The 20,530-nt window shown below is 37.5% G+C and overlaps 1 protein-coding gene across 2 annotated transcripts in view; it reads left to right on the top strand.

Annotated features, from left to right (window-relative positions):
• The first annotated feature begins 1,381 nt into the window (after positions 1 to 1,381).
• lurap1 (leucine rich adaptor protein 1) overlaps positions 1,382 to 20,530 on the top strand; it is a 230,770-nt gene continuing 211,621 nt past the window's right edge. For both annotated transcript variants that reach the window (XR_007439296.1, XM_007248290.4), the window contains exon 1: positions 1,382 to 2,031. Coding sequence is in view for 1 of the 2 variants with exons in the window: in XM_007248290.4 (XP_007248352.1) it covers positions 1,828 to 2,031 (204 nt within the window). In the remaining variant the exon portion in view is untranslated. The remainder of the gene's footprint in view (positions 2,032 to 20,530) is intronic.

Below are 20,530 nucleotides of genomic sequence, written 5' to 3'. Positions count from 1 at the left end.
AAACCCCAGTTCTTATTTACTGGTCTGTGTGCCTCATCCATGGTGACCACAAACCACCTCAAACAGCCACCGCCCTGTGGCACACATAACACCACCGCTATGTCTGTTTGACACAAACTAACTCAACCAACACCCAGTTAACTGTTTTACACGAGGAGTGTGATAGTTCTAAGGAGGCTCAGCTGCAGACTCAGACTCTCAATCCACCACAGCCCATGAGAGTAGCTCAGCCCACCAACACAGTAAATGTGCACAGTGCACTGTTTGTGTCAGATAAACACTGTGAATGTTAACTTTCAACACTATTAGTGATAGTAAATTCAACAAGTTCTAAAAGTGTTGGTTTAACAGTGAATCTCTTGTGTACCTTATGGATACACTCACAATGCCACTGTAGTAGTAGTAGTAGTAGTAGTAGTGCTACTACTACTAATATTAATATTACAACAAGTAATATACAAGTAAATACAAGTAAATTGAACTACAAGGCATATGGAAGAGCAGTAGTTGTCCAGGCAAGCTGATTTTTAAAGTATATTTTTAAGTATGGTAGATTTGTTAAAGAAACAAACATATGTAGCTAGCATAATATCTAGCTAAAAGTCTGACCTAGCTAGTATTAAAGCTGACTATCGAGGTTAGCTCACCTAGCTGTAGCACACAACAGTAGGCAAGAGAAAAGCACAGAATAGACACAGATACTTATTTAGAGGACTATTGCATGTAATTTACTGTTTAGCACAGTTGGTTAATTAGTTCTTTTTAAAATATTTAACCAATTTAATTAATTCAATTGCCTTCTGTTTGATTCAAATGGCTAATTGTCAATGATTTTCTGACTAAAGCATTTTGCTTACTACAATACAACCAGATATGGACCAGATATGAAAATGAGTCATAGATCTGAGCCAAGTCTGGGTATGAAGTTCCCAAATGTGCAGAGCTGTGCCAGTTCTTGTCCAAATTAAAATCAGATGTGTGAAAAAATGTGCAAAAATCTGTGATTTGGGCTCATTATGCAAAAACACACCAGGCCAAATTCTCAGCCCGATATGTTACAGATGTTGTCAGTGGTTTGGGTCAGATTTGGACCAGAGTAAATTTGCTGTCAAAGACGTAAACATAATAGAATCTAGTACATTTACACATTTATTTTTACTTACGGTAAGGTGTGTGAATTACTATGGTAGACAACTTGTGGCCAGTGTGTTTTCTTTTTTCCACTTTTATTCTTCTTAACTCCGCCCCCTGTTCTGTGATTGGCTGGCAGCGCCAGTCCGTCGTTCTAGGACGCCCAGCTTTGAGGACGCTGAACGATTAGCCAATCGTAGCGCAGGGGGCGGAGCTTAGCCGGAATGCGGGCGGGAAGAGAAATGAGGCGTTTTAATGCGCTCGATGTCACGCAGGTGGAATCTGAGTCTGCGGCTGATCGTTTTGATCGTAGCCGAGGGGAGAGAGCGCGAGCGCGGCTCGTAGCGGCGGAGATGAGCGCAGCGCGAGGGAGTGAGACTGGAGAGGTGTCAGTGCTGACAGAGGCGCTGGTGGACTGACTGACTGCTACAGGATGCCTCTCTGCACGCGCCCCTGCGCAACTGTGCACGAGCATCAGCGTGGAAAAGGCTAGAGGTGGGCTGGACGGGTTTGGATCATTATCAGTTTATTATCATCATCCTGCCACCTTCAGTACTGATGATCAGGACCTGCAGGCTGTTTGATGACCAGACAAGACTGTGAAGCACTGCCGCGTTCTCTGTGAGAGATCCCAGCCAGAAAACTGGTGGTTTTCTTGTGGAGGTTTTACTGCGGGCTGCCTGAAGACACTCCGTGATGGATGAAGTTGGTGGCAGCGAAAGTGTCCCGGATTTAAAGGACCTGGAGACTAAAGTGGGGAGGAAGACCCCTGAGGGGCTGCTGAAATGGATGCGTCAAGAAGCAGGACTCCAGGGTCACCCCAAGCCCACCTGCCCTGAGAGCAGCCAGTCTGAGAAGAAGGGCCTTGATGAGAAGATCAGGAGACTCAAAGTGGAGATGGTAAGATCTAGCCTACCATTCAAGCTCACTGGCTCTTACTCATTCAGATCAGAGTGGGATTTAACGATATTATTTTTTCCTTATTTTAGTAAAGCTGCATAATCTTGACATACTTAAAATACAGCTCTGGAAAAAACTAAAAAAACACTTCAGTTTCTGAATCAGTTTCTCTGATTTTGCTATTTATAGGTATATTTTTGAGTAAAATGAAAAATATTGTCATTTAGAGCATTTATTTGCAGAAAATGAGAAATGGCTGAAAAAACAAAAAAGATGCAGAGCTTTCAGACTTCAAATAATGCAAAGAAAACAAGTTCATATTCATAATTAGTAAAGTTCATCCACCAGTCTTACACAATGCTTTTGGATAACTTTATGCCCCTCCTGGTGCAAAAATTCAAGCAGTTTAGCTTGGTTTTATGGCTTGTGATCATCTATCTTTCTCTTGATTATATTCCAGAGGTTTTCCATTTGATAAAATCAATACAACTCATTTTAATAATTTTAATTGGTATATGAGTGACTCTCGATTACAGTTCTGATTTTTAGTTTTTACAAAATAACTTAACAACAGTTTTTTTTAACCAAATAGCATTTTAAACCTATAGTTTTCTTAACATTTAATTTTAACATTTTCTTTTATAATTAGTATGCAGCCCCCTTTATAACCCACATAGCCTACTTGAATTGAAAAAATATGAAAACCACTGCCACATTAAAGTGTTCTTTACAGGTTTCTGACAGAAACAAATGTCCATCTACTGAGATTCTCTCTGTAAGAAAGATTCAATGTATTGTGATAAAATGAATCGTAACCCCTGTACAATTATACATGTCATACATATCAGTTCTGGCCAGTACACATCCCTAATTAGGTTCATGACAGGGTGAATTAATTTGTCAGGATTTTGTAAGTAAAGACAAAATCTCTCTTTTTTAGTTTTTCTTTTGTTCATATTAATATGTAAATTATATTGTGATATACATGTTGAGCCAGATCATCCAGTCCTAGTTCAGAGTAGGGTTGGGCAATATTATATCGTATACAATATATCGTGACACAGAAATATCATGATACTAAAAATCCAAATCGTGATAATAGGGCTTTTCTGTCTTAAAAGTAGTCTATTATTTACTGTGGAGCTTTAGGTTTATTTATTGTATAATTGTTTTAGTTTGCAGTTTATATGCATGCACTAAATATTCTGCAATATTATTTGCTGCATTATATTATTTTATGCTATATTATATATTTTGCCACATTATGATTATTCTGTTATACTATTATACTATATTCCTGAAATTAATGAATTATTTTAGTTTTCCTATATCGCCAAGTATATCGTTATCGCAAAAATACCCTGAAATATCATGATATAATTTTAGAGCCATATCGCCCACCCCTAGTTCAGAGGTCTATATATAGCCCCCCACAGTCAACCAAACTGAACAGTTCAGTCAGCTATCAGTGATTGTTTAAAGTGATTGATCTAGACTTGGATTTAAATTTGACATTTTGGTATTCTTTTAGGGGTGGGCGATATATTACCCTAAAGTAATATCACAATATTTCAGGGTATTTTGTGATATTGTAACAAAATTCTTGACAATATAAAAAACACTAAAAATGCTTAATGCTTAATGAAACAAGAATATATTTAAATGTTCAGTAAAAAAATATACATATAACATATAACATTTTGTCTAACTCTGTTTCTTTTTATCTGAGTGACTTTTGTCAACCTGTCCCCTGACAGTAATGATTGCTCTGTGTTTAGTGTAGCATCTACATACCCACAATTCTTTTCCCTTTCAGCACTGGGATGCATTGAGAGGGAGTGATCATATCAAATCAGAATTTTGATTGATCAAATCAAATGATGTTTATAGTCATATCACATTTACACAGGTGTACAGGTGAGAGAAATCATTAGGTACATCAGCCCCCTTAGTTATATATATTAAAAAAATAAATAAATAAGAAAATAAACCCTTAAATTATGCCATTAACATACATTTTTGCACTGTTTAAATGTAAATCTAAAGACATTTTATAACTAAACTATGAATATTTAGATATTTACATAACGTTTTACATGAAGACATCAAAAGGGTGTGAATCCAGATACGCGTGACAAGTAATTGATATAAAGTACATGTTGCAGGGTGAGAGAGTGTGGGGTAAAGGTGTAATTAGATGAGATCTTGTGTGATGAGACAGATAAAAAAGAGATACAATAGACTGGACTGATTGCTGCTGGCTGTTCAGCAGCCTGATGGCCTGGGGGAAGAAGCTGTCTCAGAACCAACCTGTTTTAAGCCTCATGTTTCTGTAGGTCCTACTGCTGGGCAGCTGTTACAGCAGGAAGTGACTTGAGAGCTAAATGGACCTGAATGCTTTGTCTGGTGTGCATGCAGTTTTGTTTGTTCGTTTTGTGCATTCATTTGGCCATAGCATTCAGTAGAGGGCTGTGGGAAAGGCTTGAACTGCTACTGAATCATAACCAAGTTGCAAGGTTGCCATGCAACCAGAGATATTTCAGCACTGATTGTGCTGCACTGCTTCTCTGTTTCTGTGTGTGTGGTTTTTGTGTATTTGTGATATTTAGAACTCAGTCCTACAACTGCCAGTTATTACAAATCCTATGAAGTATAAATACAGACTGTTCTATTAAACAGAATTGGTAAATGCTTAAGCATCAACACTGATACCATTGTTTCCGTTTCTGCATGCTTATGTTTGATCTTTTTTTTTGTATGTGTAAGTGTAGAATTACTTTGCTTTAGTTGGGCATAGTTATCTGGGTATCTATATCTTTTTCACCCCATTTCACATGCTCCAGCCCAAATTCCACAGACCAGTTTAGCCACATTCACGAACACAAAGTACGTCTTTCCACTCCAACCTGTAGTTAGTGCAGTAAAGAAGCTGTAAATGCAAAGTATGACTTACTGTCATTGTAATCACTGTAAATTTTATAATATAGATTCAGGTTCAGTTACATCACATTTGCAGAGTTGTCCAGGTAAAGAAAAAAGCCTACATAGTTCACATAGTCCATATCAGTGGAAAAACAACATAATATATAGAAAATAAAATAAAAATATGTACTTATAATTATTTATTCCATTAACATACATTATTGCACTGCTTAAATGTACAAGGTGATATAAACAGCTCTGGAAACAATTAAGAGATTTTGCTATTTATAGGTATAGTTTGAGTGTATGTTTGATTCTATAAACTACAGACAACATTTCTCCCAAATTCCAGATAAAAAATTGTAATTTAGAGCATTTGTTTGCAGAAAATGAGAAATGGCAGAAATAACAAAAATATAATGCAACGAAAACAAGTTCATATTCATAAAGTTTTAGGAGTTCAGAAATCAATATTTGGTGGAATAACCCTGCATTTTAAACTGAGTTTCTCCTCCACCAGTCTTACACACTGCTTTTGGATAACCTTATGCCACTTTTGGTGCAAAAATTCAAGCAGTTCAGCTTGGTTTGATGGCTTGTGATCCAGGTATATTCCAGAGGTTTTCAATTTGGTAAAATCGAAGAAACTCATAATTTTTAAGTGGTGTCTTATTTTTGTCCAGAGCTGTATATATTGTCGATGTCAAATGAAAATCAAGTATTGACTTCCATTGAAAGTTTAGAAGGTTTTTTTCTCTCTCCTGTAAAGTTGCTGTTTTGAAGATATCTGTTTTTCATTGAACTATCAAGTATAGATGTTTACATTACTGTTTAATATAGGCATGTAACTGTAACTAATACTTGATAATAACAGTATAAATGTTACAAGGTAGCCTGTACTGATCTAACACTTTATTCCAGTGAAGTCCACAATAAAACTATAACCTACTTTACACCACATTCTAAAATTGTAAATAGTCAAGAAATAAGAGTAAAACAAAACAAAAAAAACAAACAAACAAAAAAAAACAAATATATATACATCAGTATATATCAGTCAATATATATCAGTCAAGGGGGTTTTATATATATATATATATATATATATATTTATATATATATAAAACCCCCTTGACTGATATTAGAGGTGAATGCCCAGCCCTACTTGAAAGTCATCAATCCGTATTTCATATTGTTTGTGATCATCTTTATTGATAAGGCTACTGAAGGATCTGGAGATGTTCAGGCAGTGTTAGAAATTTCAAAATTGAGATTGTTGACAGCCAGTAAAATCTTGTAAGTCTTGTAAGTTTTGTAAGTTACGACCATGCCATCAGAATATAATAATATGTGTGCAGATTGTAAGGGTGAAGGAGTTCAAGGGGCATGTTCACCACTATAGTTTGGTGGTTACAGTTTGTTTTTTAGAGCGTTTGTGAATTTAGAGCATTTTTCTATTGGTTTAGTGTACCAAAATGCAACACAATGAATAATATGAAAGGGTTCTCTCTAGTTTTTGGTCAGGTCTGTCTGTGGTGGGAGCAAAAAAGTAAATACAGTAAGAAGGTACTGTGTTCGGGACAAGTGTAGGGTTGTCACGATACCAAACTTTTGACTTCGATACCGATACTAACTGTAGTATCACGATTCTCGATACTAAAACGATACTTGGAAGAAAAAAAAAAACAAAAAAAATATCTGAACATAAAATGTTTATTTTTGACTGAACTGGATTGAACACTGAACAATCAGTGCAAACGTTTTTATTCTAAAATTAAACATTTGAACAAAAAACAAGTTTCGTTATTATAACCTTAACTATAACATAATTATCTAAACACTTCCTAAAAACTAAAACCAAAACCAGAGGTAATGGTAGCCTGACTATGTGAACCTGACGGGCGGGCAGAAGTTAAGTTCTGAATAAGGAAAATAAAGAGACAGAAGAACATTACAATGTTATGTTCATTTTAACACTCACTGCTCCGTTTTATTAATCAACCGTTTACCGTTTTTAATAAGCCCATGTTCAGTGTACAGACAGAGTGTATCTTGACTAACTCCACTAACCTGTCGCCTTCTCAGCTCTTTGTAGAGATCAGGGTGCTTGTCTGCTAAATGCTTAGTCAGGTTGCTGGTGTTCCCTCCTCTGTAGAGGTTAGATCGGGCCCAAAAAATCCGACCCGACCCAGCCCGAGCCCGTGCACGTTCTGCCCGACCCAACCCAAACCATAAACTGGCTGTTTTCGGTCTGTTTGAATGAGCGAAATATGATCAGAATTATGTTAAATAATACTGTAACAAAGAAGCATAGAACTATTATTTAATTAAAATGATTTTTAAGAACAGCTAAACACAGTGCTGCAGGTCAAACGCGGAGGCGTTCACGTGCGAGAGAGAGAGAGACACAGAGAGACACACAGAGAGAGACACAGCGAGAGTGAGAGAGAGAGAGATTTGCGTTTTCTGATCTCCTCGTGCTCATATTCTAGTCCCACACATAACGCTTCGCGGACAGAATCGGCACAACACCCCCCGCTGTACAACTGCGGGAGTGAAAACAGCGCTTATAAATAAAGTAGTTTAGTTTCACTTTCAGTTTTCGTTATTTTTAATAAAAATATTAATAAAAAACAGACGCCTACATCTCAGACTATTTTTCTGGAGCCCGAACCCGACCCGGCCCGAGGAATGTGGTGGGAAATCTCTGGGTAATCAAACTGGGTTTGTGGTGTTGGTCGGATTCCCTTCTTCATCAGCGATGTAAGCAAAATTTGCCCACACTTCACTCCTCGCGCCTGTTTTGTCCACAAGTCGCGGACGAGAGACATCTGTTATTTTAGCCGTCGCCATTCTACATTCGCTGCTGCTCTGCTGGCTTGCACGTGCGTGTGTCGCTCTCAACCGAGTGAATCGATTCATTTGTTCAGAATACTAAGTTTATCTGAATCCTGCCACACCGACTGCTGCGGTGTGAATCAGTTTTCTTATGAACTGAATCAAATTGCGCCTACTAATTTGACTCATTTGAAGCTAGTGACTGGGCTATATACAGTATCGAAAGCATTGAACGCTAAAGAACCGAATCGTTTGTGATGACGTAGTATCGAAAAAGAATCGAACCTTCGGTACACCGTGCAACTCTAGACAAGTGTATATTTATGTGCAGTTTAACATGCAGCAGTTTAAGCAGAGATAGAATAATATCGGTGGATACCAATATAATTCCTGTATCACCGTGCATCCCTACTAATTATCTACTGTTGTGCCTTTTTATGACAATCATTCCAAGCTTCTTTTTTACTCTCTTGCTGCTGTTCTGTGAGCATATGAGGGCAGCAGAGGTGAACACGCTGCGGTCACACACTGCCGCAGCACTGGGTGACACAGCCTCACAGCACGAGGTCAGAGCCGCAGACAGCTTAGCACAGCTCAGGAGTGAACAGGCAGAGGTGAGAAACAGCATCATAATGAGAAAGTACTGCATACTCTCTTGCATACTCCTTGAATGGTACAATTGCTCGTCACTGTGGCAGTACCTCTTTAGGGTACAGATGTGAACTTATACCTATAGGGTCAACCACTAAATAAAATGTATATAAAGTAGCCCAAGAAAAACATCTGCACATTGACAGTGAGTGTCAGTGACAGAAGGACACGCCCATTATGCAAATAGACGGTGCCTGTAGTCGACAGAAGTGTATAAACTACTAGAGACTCAGACTTAAGTAAAAGTACAAGTGCTCTATTAAAAAAGAGACTTCAATAGAAATTTAAGTGTCCTTTAAGCACCACACTTAAGTGGTGCTCAATGTTGTTTTTTGTATGTAAGTAGGGCTGTCCCTAACGATTATTTTTTAAACGATTATTCTAACGATTATTTTTTTCGATTAGTCGACTAATCTATTTATTGAGAAACATATTTAAATAATTATTATTTTACGTTTTAAAGCAAACGATAAATTACTATATTTATATATAATAACAACAACAACAACAACACAAGCCTACTAAACCAAACCCCACACTTATAATCACTTACATGTACAACACGTTTAGATCTATAACGCTAAAAATGGATAAGCTCCCATACACCACAACCGTGTGTTGCACTGTTTTCTGTGACCGCTAGATTTTGTGACCACGGGCAAGTAGTTCTCAGCAGACCGGTGCACTGGCCGATTCGAAACGTGTTCGTTTCTAATGTTTACCCCGACTGGCCAAAACGGTTCAGTTTAGGGCTGAGGGTAAGGTGTAGGTATAGAAAGCTTCCGTTTTGCCAATGAACGCTCATAACCGTGAGCACTGGTCACAAAATTCCGACGGTGACAGAAAACGGTGTAACACCGCAGCGCCGACGGCGCTAGCTAAAATAACTTAAGGCAGCTAGCTTAGCTAAACACCTGAACTTATGAATAATGCTACTGTTTCTGGAAACTGCGAAATGCCATGCACAAATATAAACCAAAACTGTATAATTTCTGCCTGTGGCAGGTTTAAAACCTTTGGTAGACAGCCTTAAGTCTTTTTAAGGACACCCGCGGAGACCCTGATGTAAACGGTAACTTACTGTGTGACCCTGTTGACATAGTGCTCCTGGATGTTTGCGCTTCAAGTGCTCCTTTTGCACATATGGCAGAGGACCACATTGTTGCCCTTTTGCGTGAAATGCTCCCAAACTTTAGATGCCCGCTGGCGTTTTTTTTGTAGCTGGTGATTGCTCTCCGGAGTCCATGCTCTCTAGAGCTTAGATTCTCTGCCCGAACCAGACATGACCCGGGCTCCAGAAAATAGTCCGAGATGTAGGCGTCTGTTTTTTAATTATATTTTTATTTAAAAAAAAAAACGAAAATAATGAAAACTGAAAGTGAAACTAAACTAATTTATTTATAAGCGCTGTTTTCAGTACCGCAGTTCTACAGCGGGGGTGTTGTGCCGATTCTGTCCGCGAAGCGGGAGTCGGATTCAGCAGGGAGTCGGATTCGGCACAAGCGCGGCGGCACCCCGCGGTCCGCGGTGTCAGTTGTAAGCGCTCGCGCTAGCCGCAAAATACGACAGAAAACACTGAGGGAGCTGTAGAATTATGTATGGGACGAGGAGATAAAAGAAAACCTTCACCTGTGAGTAGCTCTCACCAGAACACGCAAATCTCTCTCTCTCTGTTTGTGTGTGTGTGTCTCTCTCTCTCTTGCACGTGAACTCCTCCGCGTTTGACTTGCAGAACTGTGTTTAGCTGTTCTTAAAAATAATTTTAATTAAATAATAGTTCTATGCTTCTATGTTACCGTGTTAATTAACATAATTCTGATCATATTTCGCTCATTCAAACAGCCCGAAAACAGCCAGTTTATGGTTCAGGTCGGGTCGGGCTAGAGCAGAACGTGCACGGGCTCGGGCTGGGTCGGTTTGGAATTTTTGGGCCCGATCTAACCTCTAATGCTCTCCACAGGCGCCGCCATGTTTACGACGCGCCGACGCACGTTATGCAAATCGATGTATTTTCGTAATCGATGACGTCGATTATGTCGACGCGTCGCCCCAGCCCTATATGTAAGTAATGTAAGTAGTTGTAAAATGTGTTATTTAAGTACTGAAGTTAAAAGTACAGTAATTTGTTATAGGTTGCAGTCAAAAGTTTGCAGAGATAAAGGTAGAACGGGAGCACATGCAACCTTCTTTATAAGATCAGCTTGATCTCTCAATAATTTAACAATTTAACATATTTTATAGAAGCTATTCTTAATTTACTGTACATTCAAAATGCAAGTGATAAATAAACAGTGAAGAATTCATGAGTATATGCAGGGTCAATCAAGTTAGTATTTAAAATTTACTGACGTAATAATGTTTCATTCTTTAAAGGGCAAAATACTTTTACGCCCCTCATACATGGGAGACATGAACAGACACATTTGCCATCTGTACAGTATGTGTGCATCATAAAAAAGATATGTGTCTCAGGATTTTAGAGATTTTTTTTTTTCAAAAGCAACTCTAAATAGAAAAAATATATATATATTTTTTACCTACCTAACTTTAACTTTTACATACCTAATTTTTGTTTACCTACAATGTTATTTAATCAGAGACTCTTGGAGAAAAGTAATGCATTCCAGTAAACATGATCTAATAGAAGCCTGAGAGATAAAGCCTGTGCTGAGAGGAGAGAGAGACATCTAATCAACCCTTTGAGAGCACGGCCAATGGGGCTCTCTCTGACTCTGGCTGCTGAACCGGGATTCAGGCAAACACAATAGAAGCTAATAGGATTGTGCTGAAGCAACTCCCCACTGACTTCTATTATAGGTGTGTTATCTCATTACCAGATTATCTAATCAGATCAATAACTGACTACTAAGCTTTCAGTTTAAAGGGTTAAACCTGCAGCTAGAAATAAACAGCAGCGGGCAGCTCCTTTAAACACCTGTGCGCTGTGTAACTAGCCAAATAGAAAAAAGAGAAAGTCCTCAATGACTTTGACTCTCTCTCTCCCTCTCTCTGTGCCGCACAGATGGAACACACAGGGGACGGTGTGCTGACAGATGGAAGAGAGGACTCCCAATCTATATTTGAAAAACACAGAACGAGAGATAGATAGAGAGAGAGGGGAAGAGCCCAAAGAAGTGCTAGGTAGTGCAGAGGAGGACAGAAAGGCACTGAAGGACAGTGTGATTGACATGGTGCAATATCAGGGAAACAGGGCCTGTCTATCAGTGTTTTATAATTAAAGGTGCATGCAGGTGTGCGGGGGTAGTGGGTAGAAGGAAGGTTTGTATGCAGTGAAACGGCACTGCGGGGTTGATGTCTAGTCACACAGACTGATGCTTGCAGTTTGACGGTGTCTGGCCTGTGGCACGACTTTGTTGAGCACCAGTGGATTTGCTTGGCAGCTGTAGGCCATGTTTTTAGATGCCCTTTGTTACATTTGAGCAACAGTGACAACAATGTGACCTTGGTGAAGCACTAAATGATTTGTGACAGTAGAGATATGTAAAGTAAAACCAAAGCCAAGTTAAAATATTGTTAGTTCAGTGAATTAATAATTTCTTCTCTCCCGAGAACCACCAGCGATTTCAGATTTGATTTCCAGAAGCACCACTGCAGTTCAGGATGTGAAAAGAAAATGAGGAATGATTCCTGGTTTACTTTATTCACATAATTATTAAAATGTTTAGTGACAGCTGTTACCTAATGTCTAGTTTAGGCAGACAATAATCAACTTGAGAAAAAAAGTCGAATACTGACATTCCTGTAGAACAAACTGTAGTCAGGAATTAATAAAATTGATTGTGAAGACCGTCATTCCAGCACAAAATCAGAGCTTAAAAGCTAGTCAAAAAGGGAAGCAGAACAAAAGTCTATGGAGACCCATGTTGGAGACCCTTATCCACCTTCTAACCCAACACCAAGAGTATGATTAAAGCTAAATCAGTTGAACTTCCACAAATAAATAACCCCGCCAAAAGAGAAAGGGGTGGTTCCATTGTGAACATTTAAGACCCACCTCCATAATCAACGCCACCAGTCGCTAGATCTGCTGTTCGACAGCCTAAGCCCGATGAGGCCCAACAAAGTATCAGAAGGTTTTTTCTTTACTCAAAACAAGCAACAAGCCTCTCTCTCAGGCTGTTGTTGCCTCACAAAGTTGCAGTAAGCTACTGACCAGTGTCAACCGGGCTTTTACATTGTTAGCTAGTTGTTAGCTTGGGCCTACTGATAAACCAGGCCTACAGATTGATAACATAATGCTAATGTACCCAGTACACACACTAGGTCTGGCTAAGTCATTAGCTGGCTAACTAGTTATCATCCCAGACCAAACTACAGTATCTTTGCATGCTAATGCTAATAGTGGGTGAGTAATGTTTGTTATTTTGCTGGACTTGTCTAAATAGTCCAGAACCAAATATAGTTCCCAGACCAGCCCTGACTGCTGTAGAGCTTCTTACATTTAGCACCTACATATATATATAGAAGAAGCAAAATAAGGAGGAGTGTGAGGCTTGTGGAGACATTAGTTACGCACAAAACAAATGCACACACACACACTCACATGCAAACCTGGGTCTGCGGTGTGATATTTAACAGAGCGAAACGCTCCAGTAGAGAAAATGAGAATTCCAGGGATTAGAGGTGGGGACGCTTGGGGAAAGCGGGATCTGCCTGGCTGTGAAAATAAAGAACCGTCTCCATTAGCCTGACTGAAATGTTACTGCACAGAATTATAGGAAGGATATGCAGTACAGAGACAAAGATAAACTACTAAACATTCTCTATTTTCTCTTATATTGTTTCATTGTAATAAAACGTCATTACAGCATTAAAGGTTAATATCATATCATTTACCAGCTGATCTGATGTTTTATGATAATTTTATTATGCTATATGGACATACCTCAAGGCTAAGAAATCTATTTGTCCTTTGCCTATAAAGGCTTTGTATTAATAGAGACTGTGTATATAAACCTTCCATATCTTATAAACCTTATACATCTTATAAACCTTTATAATGTAAATCTAATAAAGTGATAAACTCCTTTTATGAGATTCAGGCAGCTTTACAACATAAATGTAATAACTGCATCTATGTTGCTAATGGATATATGCTTGACATGCAGGGAGTGGAGGTGGAGAGTGGGGGGAGTAGTTGGAGGCGGGCAGATGGAGGTGGGGAAGGGGAGCTGAGCCACAGTGGTGCTGAGACAGGGAGAAAAGCGGATTTATGAGAGGCTCCATTAGCCTCTGACTTGAGAGCAGAGACATACCGAACCCAGTCCAAAGCCTCAGAGCAGAACACAGTCCAAAACCATCTGAACCCACCTCACACCACCACTCCTTCTACTGCTGCCATCTTTCTCGCTCTGGTCCACAGCTTTAAGTCAGTTCAAATGTGCTTTATATAGTGTTGAACTGCAGTGCTGTTAAGAATCTGGCATGGAGTTGTAGAGGTTCTTAATGGTGTCCTGCAAAAATCCATCCAATCTAGCTTGAATAGTCCTGCAAATTGTGTGGTAGAGGTGGAGTGTCAAATTAATGTCAAATCACATCACACACATTTTCATTTGGGGATAGGTCTGGCACTGCTTTTGGACATGAATTAAGATGTTTATCTTTAAAGCAAGCTCTTGATATGGCAGCAGTATGTGGATGAGCATTGTCCTGTTGAGTGTGCAGACTGCTTGCAATAATTTGTTGTCACAAGTGACACAAAAGGCGTTTCTCAATACACAAGTACACTAGTCTGTACTCCCGTACTCGGAAAGTACGGACTTGGGAAGTTCGGATCGCGAGTGTGGACTCCCGAGTACAGGAGGAAGCGGGGCGGTTGTTGTGTAATTGGAACAGCTGTGTACTTGATGACGTCACCCTCTTAGAAGAGCGGGAAGCGTTGTTCCGAAAACGTAGGAGCAAATTTTTACCTTGCCGCTTTCTTAACAACAAACCACATATCTGAAGTATAAACCCCTACATTCTCACCTAAAAATAACTTAAAACATTATTTTAGCACACATCAGTACTGTTTTGAAAACTTACAGGTGCTTACAGTTATGTACCTTCTCATCCTGCATTACGCTGATACTGCTGCGAGGTGCATTCTGGGTTAGTTGTGTACTTGGCTAACTGCGATCTTCTGAATTGGAACAGTTCTTGGGCTGCGACTGATGACGTTTTCCGAGTCCACAAGAACGCAAGTACAGACAAGAACGCAGATTGAGAAACGGCCAGGCAGAAGGCCTGGTGTCATGGTGTGGCATCATGGTCACCTTATTATCTCTCCTGGATTAATGATGAAGACAAACACACGGACAGAATCTGATGATTTTTGCTCATTTCTGCTGAGGATCATCATACAGATGCTATGGTCAATATTTTGAGCCAACAGCTCGAGCCAATGGACCTATCCTACTTTGTGTCAACAGTGCAGGCTGGTAGAGGTGGTGTAATGTGTGAAAAATGTTTTATACACTTTTTTTTTTTTTTGCTCAAATGCAACAGCCTATTTCGGTATTAATGCTGACAATGTCTCCCTTAATGGCCACAATTTACTTTTCTAGCATGATAATGTTAAAAAAGCAAATATGCTCCTAATAAAGAGCCTGGTGAGCGTTCAGTATGTAACATTTGATGGACTACTCAGTTGCTCACACATAAAAAAGGGGAAAACTAAACCTGAGAAAATGAGAAAAACTGAGATGTAAACAGGAGACACACTCAGTATTCTTGGAGGATACGTGTAAGAACAGTTCATGATTCGATGTCTGGTGACACAGCGGGTTGGATAATGATAAATGACCCAAAAATAAATGTGATAAACAATAATATTGTCTTTTGTCTTTTTAAAACCATTCAATGCCGCTAATACAATGATGACATAAAGGCATAGGCACTTTATTTTTTAAGAATATTTTGCCATTAGAATCAGCATGGAATATGAATGTTTTTAAAAATCTAAATGAATTTAAAAGATACCCTTTCATTAAATTAATAGGCTCTACTCAGTAAATATATATATATATATATATATATATATATATATATATATATATATATATATATATATTGTGGTCATGTTTAAATACATTGTACCAAAACTCATAATATCATAATCATTGTAACAGACTTACATGTGACAGTGTCTTCAGGAAGTGAGGGATTATAAAAAGTGATTTTAATGTAACATGATTTAAGTAAATTGAAAAAATTAAAACACAACAGGAAAAAAAAAACAGGTGGAGTTGTCATGTGAAATGTATATGTGTATTATATATTATAGGTGTTTATAACTAGGCCACCTTGGCTTGAGGGGCATTTACTCATACTAGAGACCGCCGCAAAATGAATTAATAAAAAAAAAAATAATAATAATAATAAAATGAGATGTTTAAATAATAGACATATGCCTCTTCCTTTGCTCCACTGTCATTTACCATCATTCTGAACAGATTTTGATCAATCAAACAACTTGGAATTTTAGGTAAAATGGTCAGTTAATGCTCTACTTACTAAAAAATGTTGGGTTTAAATCAGACTCTGGCTCATAGTGACAGTTAATGGAACAGGTCAGGTTATGTTAGGTAATGTTGGGATGGATTTTTTTGGGGCCCAGTCTAAGCTGTATTGTTTTTGTGTGTGTGCACTCAGGCATAAAAGCTCTGGCACAAACAAAGTGATATGAGGAATTAAACTGAAGTGTTTGCTTAATCCAGTACATAATCTGTCTGGGTGTGTTGGACATTACTTGTCCTGGCATGCAGGACCTCACACTCTATTTTAGCATCATCTGCTGCACAGTTTCTCATTTAGTGTTATGGGGGTTTAAAAGGACATACAATTGTCAGGAGATATAGCTCTGGAATAAATTAAGGGACTACTTTAGTTTCTGAATCAGTTTCTTAGATTTTGCTATTTATATGTATATGTTTGAGTAAAATCAACATTACTGTTTTGTTCTATAAATTCCAACATTTCTCCCAAATTCCAAATAAAAATATTGTCATTTAGAGTATTTATTTGCAGAACATCAGAAATGGCTTAAATAACAAAAAGATGCAGAGATTTCAGACCTTTATATTTATAATATTCAGACATCAATATTTGGTGGAATAATCCTGGTTTTCATGCATCTTGGCATGTTTTCCTCCACCAGTCTTACACATTGCTTTTGGATGACTTTATGTCACTTCCGGTGCAAAAATTCAAGCAGTTTAACTTGGTTGGATGGCTTGTGATCATCCATCTTCCTCTTAGTTGACTATATTGCAGAGGTTTTCAATTTGGTAAAATGAAAGAATTATTTTAAGTGGTCTCTTATTTTTTTTCTAGAGCTGTATATGGAGCATAAGGTAATTTGAGCAGTGAAGCCTATAAGCATAACCTAAACTGGCTGCAGTGACTGAGACCTGTTTTGCCCTTCTGTATGCAGTTTTCTAATCTTTACTGTAAAAAAAATATATATATATTTTTTTTTACAAAAACTAGAATTGTTTTGGTCTCTCACGCACATACGTACTCATACAATTCCAAATCCTTGTATCTCTATAATGGCAACTTTACATGAGGAGTAAACACCTTTACTTTCTTTTAACACCACAACTTAGTTGCGAGGCTTTCTATTGGTCCATTGATTAAAAAATGTTGGTGCAATCTAAAGAGATACAAGGTCTTGTCGTGACAGTGATGATACACAGTCCACTTTTGTAGCTTATGTTGATTTTATTTATATTTTGATTGTGACTATATTATATAGTATATAGTATATTTATGAAGTTTCTCTGAAATTTGACACCCTTATAAACAAAACACAAAATAACCCCCTCCCTCTCCTCCTCCTCTGTTCCTGGACTGTACAGCTCTCCCTCTCGTTCTCTCTTTTGTACTGTAATTAGTGAGGCTGACATCAGCAGTAAATAATGCAGTTTGGTCACAAACTGTTTACAGCAGATCCTTTCTGCCTCATTTAGGTCTCTAAGGGTTTCCTTTCAGTGGTGTGTTGTAGGATTTTTAAACTAGGCTTCATTTCTGGGATCCATGGCTGTTTTTCTGCCTAATTGTGAGAGTTAAGTCTGAAAATAACAGAATATATCAGTACAAGCTTCATGAATTTTGTCCCTGTACATTCAGAAATAAAACTGCTACATTTGTGGTTTAATAAAGAATTAAACTTTTCATTTTTAAATAGTGTTTTTACATCTATTCTTTTATACTTTTAAAGATTTAAGCAGACTCTTCTGTGGTATCACCTTTGTAGCACATTAATAATTGAGCCTTTCCAAAAAAAAAAACAAATATATCAACCATCTATTCTATTGTATGTGATTTTATTTGATCATGAATTAGGAAATATTACTTTAAATAAAGCGTGTTTTGTTCAAATAAAAAAAAAAAGTGATAAGTGGTTGATATATGGTAATTCACTAAAAAGGCCTTAATTGTGTAAGAGCATAATGAATTACATTTACTTTCCTTAAGTGAGTTTTCCCCATGGACACATTTATATCACTTCCACACAGTTTTGGGATTCAGTTTCTTTACATTACAGTTATTTTCAGTTTTGAGCGTAATTTATTTTTTATGAATATTAAAATGATACACATAAATCAGTTAATTTCAAAAAAGTATTCTCCACAGGTTCCACAAACCTGCAGTCAGTTAAACCTTGGAAAAGGAATCGCAGTCTGGTCCACGAGCTGATCTTTGACAGAGATGATTTGTGACTGGTGGCTCTGAGAGTGCAGAGTGCTGCAACAGCCTGGAGATCAGTGGGAGGTGGAAGCTGCTGGAGTTCAGCAGGTTCTGGAGAAAAAGCTGCAGGAAGCGAGAAACGGATGCTTAATGCTGCCTTCATCAGAGTGGTTCACTGAGAGGACACAGGATTACAGCTCAATACATTATCATATAGAGCTGCAGCACAATATATTGATTGTTAATTATTATTAGTGCAGTATTGATTTGGCAATTTGTGAATGAGCTCTCATTTCATTCAGTTCATGTCCTGATCAATCAACAACACCACAGGTGCATTTCTGGGTGTGTTCTAATGTATTAAGCCAAATAAGCAAATACTTTTGATACTTTAATTAATTACGTTTATTAAGCTGAAGAATATACGGGTGCAGTATAGCATTGTGTGCATGTTGTGCAGATATAGTGTCATTTAAAATGCTGTGCAGTCCAAGAATAAACTTAATCTATATAAATATATATAAAGTATTGGACACTGCTGGTAGGAAACATAACCATTTAATTCTATTTGGTCTTTCTTTTTTTTTTTCTTTTTTTTTGCATAAGAGTCAGTAACCAACATAAGTAAAATGTATTATACCACAGTTGGTTTCGACCCTGCAATGTGATTGGCTGAGTGGCATTTTAAGAGTGCTGTTATCAGCTGGTAATGCACTGTAACCAAAGCTCTCCATGTATTACACAGCTACACACAGAGCAGCAATGGAACTATTTTAACTCGCAAAGTGTTTATAACCAAACAGATTGTATTTTCTCATCCTCTTTAACTCAAAATCTTTCAATAAAGCGCGATAAAATAACTGTGGTAAAATCGCAATGATACATTATTGCTTAAATATCTCATGTATTGTGCCCAGTCTTTACCTTCCATTCTTCTCGGGCGTATTCTGTTTCACCTCTAAAGTTCAGTTCTAAAAGCTTAAGTATTTCTGCTTATTGGAATCCAGGTAATCCCAAACAGTGTAATTGATGTAGAGGTCTGGATTCTTGGGGCGTTAGACCATGGTACTGAACAGCAGTTTTTTTTCTTTCATTCCCACAGTGTTGAATCTTCTTATAGTGGAAGAATGTTTGGAAATACATCAGACTTTTTTCAGATCTGAAATATTAAAACGTTTTTTATACGTTTTTTGTGAGAGCTGCAGTGTTGCTGGGCTTGCACGTTTGTTGTAGGTCTCAATTTGTGGACCTGCACTGAAGAAATGTATGGAGCCATCAACAAAAATGTGGTCACTGTGTAGTTTCTAAGAGATTAAAAAAAAAATTATATATATATAATATTACAATTTATTAAATTAAAAATAATTTTACTTGAAAGAAAAAAATGGGCAGAGAAAAGAATTGCATGCATGCATTTAATGCAAGCTAAGACTGCTAGGCATAGGAACAGCTTCTTTCCTAATACCATCATAACAATATTTTATGTATTAATAATTTGTACATTTTCTGCATATTATTTAAAGTCATTTTATTATATAATATAGTATGATGTGTATTGCTAATATACTGTGTTAATAGACTATAAATTATATATGTACTATAAGCTATATTATAACTGTAGGTTAACTAACCAACAGCCAAAACCAAATTCCTTGTGTGTGCCAACATACTAGGTCAAATTGGCTTTTTTCAGATGTAAGAGCAAAGTATAGATTTTTTTTCTCTCCCTGAAACATGAAAGCTTTAAGTACAGTTTTCTTGACGGCTGCAGTGTTGCTGGTCTTGCAGGTTTGTGGACTTGCAGTTTAATGGAGCCATAGGTGAAAATAAATGACAATTAATGAGAGGTCAGTGTGGCTGTGGGTGTAGGATAAAGAAAAAGGTCAGATTAGGATTGGGTAGTCCTGAAAATAAATGGCTGATATGGAAGTAACAAGGGATGAAAAGAAAAAAAAAACAAATGAGTGAGTACAGGCTTGAGATAGTATATCTGAAATGATGCTTCTACTTTACTTTTGTAGGGAACTTTATACAAAAAAATTGAATCCAGTAAAAACGCTGCAAATAAGCCCACATTACAAAATCAAACTGGATAATCTGGAGTGTTTTAATATGTTAAAAATGTGCAGGAAGAGTTATGTGGCAAAATAGTAAAAGAACATTATACATGGAATAACAAAATAGGTGTTCACAATGCACAACCATAGTAAATTGGTTATAATATTAAATAAATAAGTACATTACCTTTAGAAGCAGAGTCCTGTTCCCTTGTAGAAGTAGAGTAGTTTCCTCACTGTGTTGACAGATGAAATATGAATAGAGATTACTACATCAATCCACAACATTGCCGGATGAGCAGTTTGAGGATCAATGCTCTCCATTTTAACTTTGTATT

This window comes from Astyanax mexicanus, chromosome 5 (genome assembly GCF_023375975.1).
Source record: "Astyanax mexicanus isolate ESR-SI-001 chromosome 5, AstMex3_surface, whole genome shotgun sequence".
Classification (NCBI taxonomy): domain Eukaryota; kingdom Metazoa; phylum Chordata; class Actinopteri; order Characiformes; family Acestrorhamphidae; genus Astyanax; species Astyanax mexicanus.
The sequence above is the reverse complement of the archived record's forward strand: the minus strand, read 5'-3'. Positions and strand labels throughout refer to the sequence as shown.